The sequence below is a fragment of the Hyalella azteca genome, unplaced genomic scaffold (genome assembly GCF_000764305.2).
Source record: "Hyalella azteca isolate HAZT.00-mixed unplaced genomic scaffold, Hazt_2.0.2 contig11696, whole genome shotgun sequence".
Lineage (NCBI taxonomy): Eukaryota > Metazoa > Arthropoda > Malacostraca > Amphipoda > Hyalellidae > Hyalella > Hyalella azteca.
Genome location: NW_025941684.1, coordinates 32,064 through 44,010, shown reverse-complemented (window position 1 = coordinate 44,010; position 11,947 = coordinate 32,064). Strand labels below are relative to the sequence as shown.

Sequence of the window (11,947 nt, the reverse complement as noted above, 5' to 3'; positions counted from 1 at the left end):
TACCAGTTAGGAAATCTGAAAATCACGCCGCTTCACTCAAGTCGAGAAAACACGAAAAAACGAAATTTCAATGGCTCAAATGGTTTATTGAGAATTAAAAATTGGTCCTGCCTCACGAACCGCAGATGCATAGAAGTCTGATGATATCCACTTTCTCGGAAATACTTATATTCACAAATACCATTAAAGGTAAAAAAAGTATGCACATTATTATAAGACGCAACCTAAACTGCATTTAAAAATGCATTCCAACACGTGGTTGTTAGGCGGTTTCTAATAGATGTCCCGTTTTAATACATAAGATCAAAGTAACTAGTTTGTCATCGTAATACAAGATCAGTTGACAGTTTCATAACCAATTTTTAAGAAACAAAAAAGCAAAATAAAAATCGCTAATAAAAAGCAGAAAACTGAAAACAGTTGAGCTGAAATCTATAACTGCTAACGACAATTGTAACGTAAATGAACTTGCTCACTCAAAAAATAGTCAGTTCTCATAACTTGCTGCCTGGCCACAGTTTTTTTAATTAAGACTTTTGATAATGTAGAATAATATCGTCATTCATCTTATGATTACCGCACTAGTAACTGTATATGTTAGCATCAACTAATAATTAAAATTACAACTTTTTCCCGAACTGAACAAACCGAAGCCGATGCCGTTCAAGATAAGATCGAATTCAAATAAATTGTATGAAGGTCATAGGGTCTGAATGTGACACGTGACGATATTACCAGAGAGCTGTTTATTGGCGAGGAGAGTAAATACTGAACGTCTATTCACCCACAGTCTGATTAATTTAAAACTGTTTGATGCGGTGACCAACGATGTATGGCTACACGACACGCACTGTAGGCCGAGTGCAGGTTAATCGAATTAAATGAATTTGCTTTATCACAGAGACTTGATGTAGATCATACGATAAGTCAGATTTGTTAAAAGTTGAATTATTGCCTGAAATGCCAATGTAATTCGACGAGTAGCAAAGCACTGCTGGTTTTCGGCAGGCAACGCCGTAGGTCACGTTTACTTCCCACCTCTTGGGACACACAATTTACACTGCGTCCCGAGGGACGCAAGGCGGCAAGAAACACGCAGCTCGCGAGGCATCTGCTGATACGCTTCTTATCTGTGATGCGCAGTGTCTTATCAGGCGAAGATAGCCGCATGCGACAAAAGGTGCTAACTGCAACAGCTGCTCACTGCACCGGCCGCTCAATGCACCAGCTGTGCTCCTCGCTTGAGACCAGCAGGGGAGTTGCCGCCATTACCTGCAGTGAGCGGGACTGTTCGTTGTGGCAGCGAATTCCATGTCTACCACCAACCTCAGTTGAGTGAAAGTTAGGGTTAAAAATAGGGCCAGTTAGATGTCATTTAGATGCCAGTTGTACAGTCTACAACCAGTTGTATCGCCTGAAGTTGCTGCAACAATTGTTTCACCTTCTGTTCCAGATCCCTGCAGGCTACAACAGCTGGCACCGTAGCGCGTCGCTGACTGCTTAATGGTATTATCGCTTATTGATGCGAAAATGATGGTGAACTCCTCTAGGCGAAGGGCTTTGATATTGTGCAAATTTTTCAGAAAGAAATGAAATAAATTTTAAATAACTAAAATGGAGGGGAGCGCAGCCGTGCACCACCAATTTTGTGCACCAATAAGCCCTGAATCGAACGCCTTGGATCTCTCCTGACCTACACCAATCAGCCGTGCACCACTCGGCTTTGTCCTCTTCCGGCCTTGACCACCACCTGCCGTGCACCACCAAACCGCGGATCGAATCTGACTTCCGGGCATCGTTAAATTACGTAATTTTATGTTCACCGCATCTGAGGTTAGGTTTCAGATAGCATAGTTCTGTTCTAAAATTTATCGTCCATCGACGAGTGGCCGTTCGACCGAGGGCTGGTTCGACACACGGCCTAGATACGGACGGCTTGAAGTGTTGAAGGCTACGTTCCGGAAGGCAGGAATCATGATAGTCCATTACATCCAGGGCAGTGGTGGTCTTCGGAAGGCGACCCAAATGGAGTGCTACGAAACATTAATGATTTTGCTTTGTTCCCCTTTCATGATCGCCAACTAATTGAGATGGACTTGCGTTAAAGGTGCCTGTACACAGGGATAGTACTAGCCGCTAGTTCATCCGGCGCTTGAACTGTCCACGCTACTAGCCTCGTGTATAGGGGTTCAGCCGCTTCAGAGGCATGCGCCGGCAAGTGCCCGAGATGCGGCCGAGCGGGACAACGATGTGTGATTCAAACGTCTGACCTGAGTACAGGCTATCAAACCATAAACCAAACTACATTCCAGCGAATAATGTATTAGATATCTTCATCATTATGGACAAGACTTCGGTTTTATGACACCGAATACACGGGGGGAAATTTACAAGTCTTCTTCATTATGGATTAGGCTTCGATTTTATGACGCCGAATACACGCGGGAAATGTACATGTCCTCATCATTATGGATTAGGCTTCAGTTTCGTGACACGAAATGCGTGCGTGAAGTTCGCCTTCAAGGTTTGCATTCACGAGGGAAAATTGAAGTGAAGACTGCTAGTATTGCAATGAACTGTAAATTATCATTCGCGTTCCCTTTAATGGTTACGAACTGTAACATGCCATTTGTGGTCCTCTCGCTGGTTACAAACTGTTTCTCGTCATTTGCGGTCCCTTCATTTGTTACTAGTTGTAACTTGTCATTTGTGGTCCTCTCGTTGGTTATAAACTGTAACTTATCATTTGCGGTCCCCTTTTATCGTTACGAACTGTAATTGGTCGTCTGTCCCTTTGTTGGTTACAAACTGTAACTTGTCATACACGGTCTGCATTGAACATACGATCATTGGGAGAATTTTTGAGTTTGGGGCATCAGGATGAACTGCCGTGTGCATTTACAAGCTTGTCGCTTGCTCAACCTACCTCCGATGGTCGTGTATGAGTGCCGCTACTACGATTTGTCGCTACGATGATAGACAACTTAAGGCAGTTTGTAGATATAAGTATAACTTGGTCATCCTTGCGAGGGTGGACCAACTGCCCGGGAAAGAACGAGGTCGTTCCGAAATGGAGCCTGCATTTGCTGCCATACTCTTCATTAGGTGTTGATGATCATCTTAATAGGAATAATGAAAGTAAAGAAATTGAAAGTCACATTGAAAAATCTGCAATAAATATTAACCACAACGGATTTATGAGTTGTGTCCATTTATTGTAGGGTGATTATAATTAAAGAGCTTGAAATTTTGGTAGTGACGCATTTCCACTACGAAAAGCAGGATGGATGATCAAGCAAGCTAGCATTTCAGAAGTGCTAGCGTTTACAGCACGTCGAACGAGCATAAAAATTCGGCCTGAGATACAAGCAGAGAAATACACAACACATAACATAAGGAAGCTTGCACCATCTTCCGTACCAACAAGGCAAGCAAATCATTAAGAGACGGAGCTAACATTTTTCATGATCAATCACTACATTAGTGAAGCAAATCACAACAAGCAAAGAAAATTGGTAACAAACAATAAATCGATAACATGTACAAATAACGTCGGACTAAACGGCAACTTTTAGTTCAATTTGACCATCGGACACAGCTTGAGGAACGTCGCTGCGAGTAGTAGCAGGCCTCTGATGAGCTGCTGAGGGAGGCCGTGAAGACGGCAGTGCGCTTGGCTGTTTGTGATTCCCGTCCACCTTGCCGGGAATTTTCCCCGTCGGAATTGTATTATCTGAGACGTCAGGGTTGGGACGGATGAGGTCAGCTGGTGCCCACGCGGGAGCTGCTGCACCATCTGTGTTGGGACGCGTGAGGTCTCCGGGCGTCCACCCGGGGGCTGCACCATCTGTGTTGGGGCGCGTGAGGTCCGCGGGCGTCCACCCGGGGGCTGCACCATCTGTGTTGGGACGCGTGAGGTTTCCGGGCGTCCACCCGGTCGGGCGTCCAGCCGGGGGCTGCACCATCTGTGTTGGGACGCGTGAGGTCTCCGGGCGTCCAGCCGGGGGCTGCACCATCTGTGTTGGGACGCGTGAGGTCTCCGGGCGTCCACCCGGGGGCTGCACCATCTATGTTGAGGCGCGTGAGGTCCTCGGGCGTCCACCCGGGAGCTGCATCATCTGTGTTGGGACGCGTGAGTTCCCCGGGTGTCCAATTGGGTGCTGCTCCAGGGGGACGAGTTAGGGCCTCCACGTCCCACGAAGTAGAACTTTTATTTCCCCCAGCAGTGGAAATTTTTAATCGCTCTTCTGTTTTGGGGCGTCTAAGGTCAACTGGATTCCATGCATTTGCTCCAGCGAGAGGAATGGCGTTGTCTATACTAGCTGGTCGGGTTGATCCTTGTAAGACGTCCCGCAACTGCAGGTATGGATGAGCAAACCTACCGGCCTGCAGGTAAGGCAGGTACGATAAGATAGTGTTCAAGTAGCTCAGCTGGGGCTGCTGGAGGTAGATTTGATTAGTAGGAAATGGGTAAGGCTTATACGGATACCCCTGAACTGCTGGCGAGGCAGGAGGCAGACTGTCTCTCAATAAGCCCGGCGGTGAGAAGCGATCAGGCAGTACAGCGTCATCTATGTTGGTGCTGGATCCATTTGTCTGAAATTTTGTCGAATCTTTAATTGTGGTTGAGGATGCAGCACTTGCACTTCCTTTGAGCGAGGCTTTCTCTTTCTTGGCTGCCTGCCAAGCAGACATCAATTGTTCAGTTGCGGCCTTTACTTTGGGTGAGGCTTGAACGGACCGAGTGTAGTATTCTACGTCTGGCATGTAAACAAACCCAGTTTCAGGATAAACATTGGCAACCCGCAACATGTTCACTCCTTGTCGCGCAACCTCGTCATTCCACGCCAACAAAAATGCGTATTTCGCATCTAAGACCTTACCATCAGATTCCAGTTGTGCGATAAGCTCCTCGTACTCGACTTTGTCGGCTGGGGGGCTGTCGGTCGAGGTTGAGTTGGCTGCAGTCTCAACAGCTTCAACTGTGCTCACTGTGCCCTGCGTCGCGGAGGTGTTAAGATATCCGGACGTTTGAACCAAGCTGTCTATAGTACTTGGTTTAGTGGCGGAAGTACCGTCAGAACTTTCTTCCTCAGAACTTTCTTCGACAATGTCATGAACGTCTCCAGTGGATCGATGACTGTGCACATTCGATGACTCGTAATAAGCATCGGGGAACAACGAGAAATCATTTGATGAAGTCGAAGGGTAGAACGGAATGGAAAATTCCTTACTTTCATCAAGTGAGGTTGCTACCATGTCAATTTTGCTGTCACTATGCCGTATGCGTAATGTCTCTCTGATTGCATCATGTAGGTCACCATTATTATAATTGGATGCGAATTCATTCGATTCAATATTTGGTTGAATTTCGATCGAACCATCTTGCTCATTAACTGACTTTTCGTTCTGAGTTGACGATGAAGAAGCAGAAGATTTTGTGATGGGTTGAATCTCGATCGAAGCATCTTGATTATTAGCAGAGTTTCCGTTTTTGGTTGACGATGGAGAAGCAGAGGATCCACTGTTTGCTTGGTTTTCGATTGAAGCAACTTGGTTATTAACCGAGTTTCCGTTTTTGGTTGACGATGGAGAAGAAGAGGATCCACTGTTTGCTTGGTTTTCGATTGAAGAAACTTGGTTATTAACAAAGTTTCCGTTTTTGGTTGACGATGCAGAAGCAGAGGATCCACTGTTTGCTTGGTTCTCGATCGAAGCATCTTGGTTATTTACCGAGCTTCCGTTTTGGGTTGAAGCTGGTGAAGCAGAAGAACCGCTGTTTGCTTGGTTCTCAATCGAAGCATCTTGGCTATTAACCGAGTTTCCGGTTTGGGTTGACGATGGAGAAGCAGAGGAACCACTGTTGGGTTGGACTTCGATTGAAGCCTCTTGGTTGATGACTGAGTTTCTGTCCTTCACAGAGTTAGACGAGATGTGCTGAGATGATTGCCCCGGTAAGTGGGAAGAAGTCGAAGCAATTTCAGATGGAGTTGAAGGGTAAATTGTACCTGCCGCTTGAGGAAGAGGTGCAATAGCTGCAGAGATTTTGGCTTCTGACTGCGGAAGAGGAGCGATGGCTGCAGGGATATTGACTTCTGACTGCGGAAGAGGAACGATGGCTGCAGGGATATTAGCTTCTGAATGCGGAAGAGGAGCGATGGCTACAGGGATTTTGGCTTCTGACTGCGGAAAAGGAGTGATGGCTGCAGGGATATTGACTTCTGACTGCGGAAGAGGTGCATTGGCTGCAGGGATATTGACTTCTGACTGCGGAAGAGGAGCGATGGCTGCAGGGATATTGATTTCTGACTGCGGAAGAGGTGCAATGGCTGCAGGGATTTTAGCTTCTGACTGCGGAAGAGGAGCGATGGCTGCAGGGATTTTGACTTCTGACTGCGTAAGAGGAGCGATGGCTGCAGGGATATTGACTTCTGACTGCGGAAGAGGAGTGATGGCTGCAGGGATATTGACTTCTGACTGCGGAAGAGGAGCGATGGCTGCAGGGATATTGACTTCTGACTGCGGAAGAGGAGCGATGGCTGCAGGGATATTGACTTCTGGCTGCGGAAGAGGAGCGATGGCTGCAGGGATATTGACTTCTGACTGTGGAAGAGGAGCGATGGCTGCGGGGATGTTAGCCAAGATGACAGGAAGGGCTTTTTCAGGTAGAGCCTGTTTCTCGCCCCCCGTTCCGCCTTCTTTAGGCGCTGTGGAGTCACTGACGAAATCAGTGGCAAGCCCCTGGCTCAGCTGATAAGCGAAGTTCTCCTTGTAACTTCCAGCGGGCAGGAGCGACGCCGGATTCTTCACGACTGGAATTTTCTCAAGACTCCAGTTTGGACTTTGATGACCGAGACTCGCTATGCCCTCCGGCACGTGGGGGTTGGACAAGAGGGATGAGCCCGAAGAAGGGGACAGGCGGCCAAGGTTGCGGCGGGGGAAGTCAGCAGGGAAAATATTTGGCTTTAGGGCGAAGCCTGAACGGTGGGTGTCGGGGGGAACAGAACGAAGTCCTCCCCCAGCAGATCGAGGTCCTGCCCCCGAGACGTCGTTACTCTGTGAAGAGAAAATATGTTACTTAATAATAGCTTTTGGGTGGGTAGTGATGGGTGAGGTGTGAAGGGTGAGGTGTGAAGGGTGAGGTGTGAAGGGTGAGGTGTGATGGGTGAGGTGTGGTTGGTGAGGGGTGGTGAGTGAGGTGTTTTTGAGTGGGTAGTGATGGGTGAGGTGTGGTGGGTGAGGGGTGGTGGGTGCATGAGGTGTTTTTGAGTGGGTAGTGATGGGTGAGGTGTGGTGGGTGAGGAGGTGTGATGGTAGAACTCACCGTACGGTGCGCTGGCGTCGCCACGAGGAGATGGGCCGCGGCCACCACACCCACGACCTGCAAGTGCAACGCACAGTTAGTCGCCAGTTGGATGCCAGTTAGCCGCCAGTTGCATGCCAGTTAGTCGGCAGTTGCATGCCAGTTAGCTGCCAGTTGCATGTCAGTTAGCCGCCAGTTAGACGCATGTTGGTCGCCAGTTGCACGCCAGTTAGACGCATGTTGGTCGCTAGTTAGTCGCCAGTTGCATGCCAGTAAGCCCACAGTTATACGCATGTTAGTCGCCATTTAGCCACCTGTTAGAGACCAGTTGGACGATAGTTGGACGCCACTTGAACGACGGTAAATCGCCAGTTAGTTGGACGCAAGCTAAACGTCAGTTAATCGCCACTTGAACTTTAATTAGTCGCCAGTTAGTCATCAGTTAATTACCAGTTAAACGTTAATTAATTGCCAGTTAGTCGCCACTTAGGCGTCAGTTGTGATCGTCTGAGCGTCTGCATCGCTTGAGGTCGCCAACCTCAGCCGCCCACCTGCACTGAACCGTGTGTGGTTCACTGCTGCGGTGACTGTACGTGGTTCACTGCTACGGTGACTGTACGCGGTTCACTGCTACGGTGACTGTACGTGGTTCACTGCTACGGTGACTGTACGCGGTTCACTGCTACGATCACTGCAGCGGTTCACTGCTACGGTCATGAGACTGCCGTATACGGACACGTTGCTTCGTATTCTTGCGGCGACCGCAAGTTTAAGTTTAGTCAACGACGTCGCGTCAGTCAACATCTGGTGCAGCATGGCAGCCTGCAGCAACTGTAATGTACTGCAGGCCACAGGTGCGGCAATGTACTGCAGGCCACAGGTGCAGCAATGTACTGCAGGCCACAGGTGCAGCAATGTACTGCAGGCCACAGGTGCGGCAATGTACTGCAGGCCACATGTGCGGCAATGTACTGCAGGCCACAGGTGCAGCAATGCACTGCAGGCCACAGGTGCGGCAATGTACTGCAGGCCACAGGTGCGGCAATGTACTGCAGGCCACAGGTGCAGCAATGTACTGCAGGCCACAGGTGCAGCAATGTACTGCCGTACAGTGCAGTTTAAGGAACCAGTTGTGGCCTGCATAGCGGGGCGCTGCACGCGGGGATGAGGGGTACGGCTGCGCTCGCCGCGACCTCTTGAGCGGCCGTTGAGCGCACCGGCATCGTAACGGTCAGTCCTTCCCTGCGCCGGCCTGCGTGGCAACATGGCTGTGGGAGTTGGTATTTCAATCATACCCAAGAATTGAAACTAGCCTAACATAAGCTAACCTAACCTTAACTAACCTAATCTACTCTTCTGTGATGTTGCTTCTCTCGAGCCGCTCTTTGAACTTTCCTACTGCCGCGGACCGAGCTGGTCCGTAGCACGACGTAGTACGGCTGCTGCACGGTCGAGAGTCCGTAACTGACGCTCACAGCGACGGCCGTGCGATACGAGCATCAGTGACCGTACCGCGGTTATTTGTGGCTGTTGAACGTCTGTTCGAAAAGTCTCATGTTCCACATAATTTTCAACGGCTGTACTTAGCTATGATGACCTGTGATAACCTCATTATGTTCTGTGCAGGTGCAAGCACAGCTGCTGAAGCTGCATTGATGCTGAGGCTACACAGCAGCTGAGACTGCATTGATGCTGAGGCTACACAGCAGCTGAGGCTGCATTGATGCTGAGGCTACACAGCAGCTGAGGCTGCATTGATGCGCAATACATTTAAAGGTGCTTGTACACGGGGATAGTACTAGCGGCTAGTAGATCAGAAAATTGCCAAATTTCTGCCGCTGGGTGTCTAAGCTTCCTTGAGGAATAGACATCAAGCGGCAGACATTTGGCAATTTTCTGATCTACTAGCCGCAAGTACTATACCCGTGTACAAGCACCTTGCAGCTAAGTGTGCTCATGTGGTGGGTGCCGCTAGTCCCGCATGTGGTGTGGGGCACCGCAGGTCCCCCTCAACATAACCCAATTCCCTTGCAACCTACACGCAACCGTCGCACCTCTGCCCGCCCTCCGCAGCAGCGACTGCAGTGCAGTAACAGTTTAGGAGCTAGACGAATATTATAAAAATATTTATAAACATAAAAGTTGCAGCGCCAGGTTATGAGTTACGAGCATCGGGGCACTTACGATCGCTGTAATTTCAGGTGCACCCCGCGGCAGGAAAGCACGTCGCGCCTGCGGCCACCGCAGCTCCGCAACACTTGACTGCCGGCGGCTGCCTAAGTGGCTACGGTGATAACAAGTGCCTAATTTGTCTCAACTGTCCTTATTGGCTGATTTATCTTAGTTGTCAAGATTGGTCGTTTCATCTATTTTGTATTGAATGCACTGCCAGTCATGATTGCAGAGCCAATCACGACGATGCGCGATTGGCTCGTCATAGATACCGCCGTACTCGGTTCGCCAATCACGGCAGTCCAAAGACGCAATCTGGGCCAATCCCGCCAATCATGAACACAAAGTATGATCCATGAACACTCCTGCTCACCGCAACACTCCTGTTCACCGCAACACTCCTGCTCACCGCAACACTCCTGCTCACCGCAACACTCCTGCTCACCGTAACACTACTGCTCATCGCAACACTCCTGCTCACCATAACACTCCTGCTCACCGTAACACTCCTGCTCACCATAACACTCCTGCTCACCATAACACTCCTGCTCACCGTAACACTCCTGCTCACCATAACACTCCTATTCACCGTAACACTCCTGCTCACCGTAACACTCCTGCTCACCGTAACACTCATGCTCACCTAACACTCATGTGGGGTAGCACACAGTAACACCTCAACGCTGATGTTCACCGTATACATGCTTGAAACATACGGCGCTGTAGCAGCCTACGTAACACTAGCGGCTCGTCGGATATCAACACCGTATGCCTCACGCTCCACACAAGTAACGCTGACTCACTCCCAATTTAGAAGCAATTTGCACATAACCGTTAAGTATAACTTGCATGTAATTAACTCAAGATAAGGCGCTGATGTGTATAGTAACATATAGCATGTAACTCACCTGCAAAGCAAACATCGCTTTAGACCGGCAACACGGCGAGCTCAATTGTAGTTCACGAGTCGAGGCGTTCCAGTCACAAGAAGCCGGGAGCGAGAGCTACACATGTACACGCGATGACGCCTGGCAGGCAACTGATGCGCCTACAGCAGAGCACCCGCACCCCCAGGTGTTGCTGCCCCCGCCCGGAGGGCAAAGGGCGGCCTCAAGCCAAGCTCCAGGCGAGAAAGCTGCTGCTGCTGCTGCGGCGACAATAATTTAAGATCCATTAACCAAAACGTAACGGCTCTCAGAAAGTTGATGCCCAGCAGATGTGCCCCATTTTCCGCGGTGTGGTTCGCCTTCCTGTTCTTAACTGCTAGGGACGAGTAACGCAAGTAATGAAAATTAGAGGAGCCAATAAAAGTAACGGCAGACTTGCCGCTGCCAGCCTGCAATCAAGCGCGCCATCAGCGATGTGGTCGCGGTCTCTAGCGCCCAAACGAGTTCAGCTACAGATCAGATGGCAACCTCCACGCGCCCTACATAGCGGTGACACATTTAAAACCTGATCACACGGCTAGTCAGCCTAAATTATTATTATACTGCAGCGAACTATTAAACCTGACCACAATCTCACCATTCTGTTGACTGCGGAAGACGTTTACCGTCATGAACGCCTTGCACTTCTGAAAGAGATGCCGGGACCGAAACACTGTAGCGTTACCTTGCGCTCTACAAGACTGGCGAACGGCGCATACAATTGCAATGGAACTAATAAACTTAGTACCTTGAAGCAAGCAACATGCATCGGAACTAATCAAAACTTCATGTGTACTAAATCTGTGAATACAGCGCGTCAAACTAACAACAAAATCGCGTCAAACATTTTAGGTGAAAAACTTGTTATTAGACCCAGCAAAAACTACGAAAACGCATTAAAATCAGCAACAAAGCGTATTGGAGCTCACAACAATAATGGAAACTGCAATACAATTCATGCAATTCACCACAGACGCCGCGAGAGCGAGCCTGGAGCGCCCAAATGCGAGCCCTATGGTGCTGAGCGTCGCCTGTAGCAACGGTGCCCCAGGCGGTGCACCTAGACCGTTCTAGACAATTTTGGCAACATTACTGTCACTAGAGGCAGCTGGACTGCTCACTCATCTAGAACTAGTGCGCGGGGCTAGGGATGGCAACATTACTGGCACTAGGGGCAGCTGGCCCGCTCACCCCATCTAGAACTAGTGCGCGGGGCTAGGGATGACATCATTACTGGCACTAGAGACAGCTGGCCCGTGCACCCCATCTAGAACTAGTGCGCGGGGCTAGGGATGACATCATTACTGGCACTAGAGACAGCTGGCCCGCGCACCCCATCTAGAACTAGTACGCGGGGCTAGGGATGGCAACATTACTGGCACTAGGGGCAGCTGCCCGCTCACCCCATCTAGAACTAGTGCGCGGGGCTAGGGATGGCATCATTACTGGCACTAGGGATAGCTGGCCCGCTCACCCCATCTAGAACTAGTGCGCTGGGCTAGTAATGGCATCATTACTGTCACTAGGGACAGCTGGCCCTCTCACC

General features: G+C 49.5%; 1 protein-coding gene across 1 annotated transcript; it reads right to left on the bottom strand.

The window, feature by feature from the left end:
* Positions 1–3,762: 3,762 nt before the first annotated feature.
* On the bottom strand, positions 3,763–10,536 carry LOC108665576 (nascent polypeptide-associated complex subunit alpha, muscle-specific form-like). Its single transcript, XM_018152348.2, has 3 exons — positions 10,384–10,536; positions 7,325–7,381; positions 3,763–7,056 (listed from the first exon to the last, which is right to left on the bottom strand). The coding sequence occupies exons 1-3, from the start codon at positions 10,396–10,398 to the stop codon at positions 3,763–3,765; spliced, it is 3,366 nt and encodes a 1,121-aa protein (XP_018007837.1). The 5' UTR covers positions 10,399–10,536.
* Between the last annotated feature and the right edge of the window lie 1,411 nt (positions 10,537–11,947).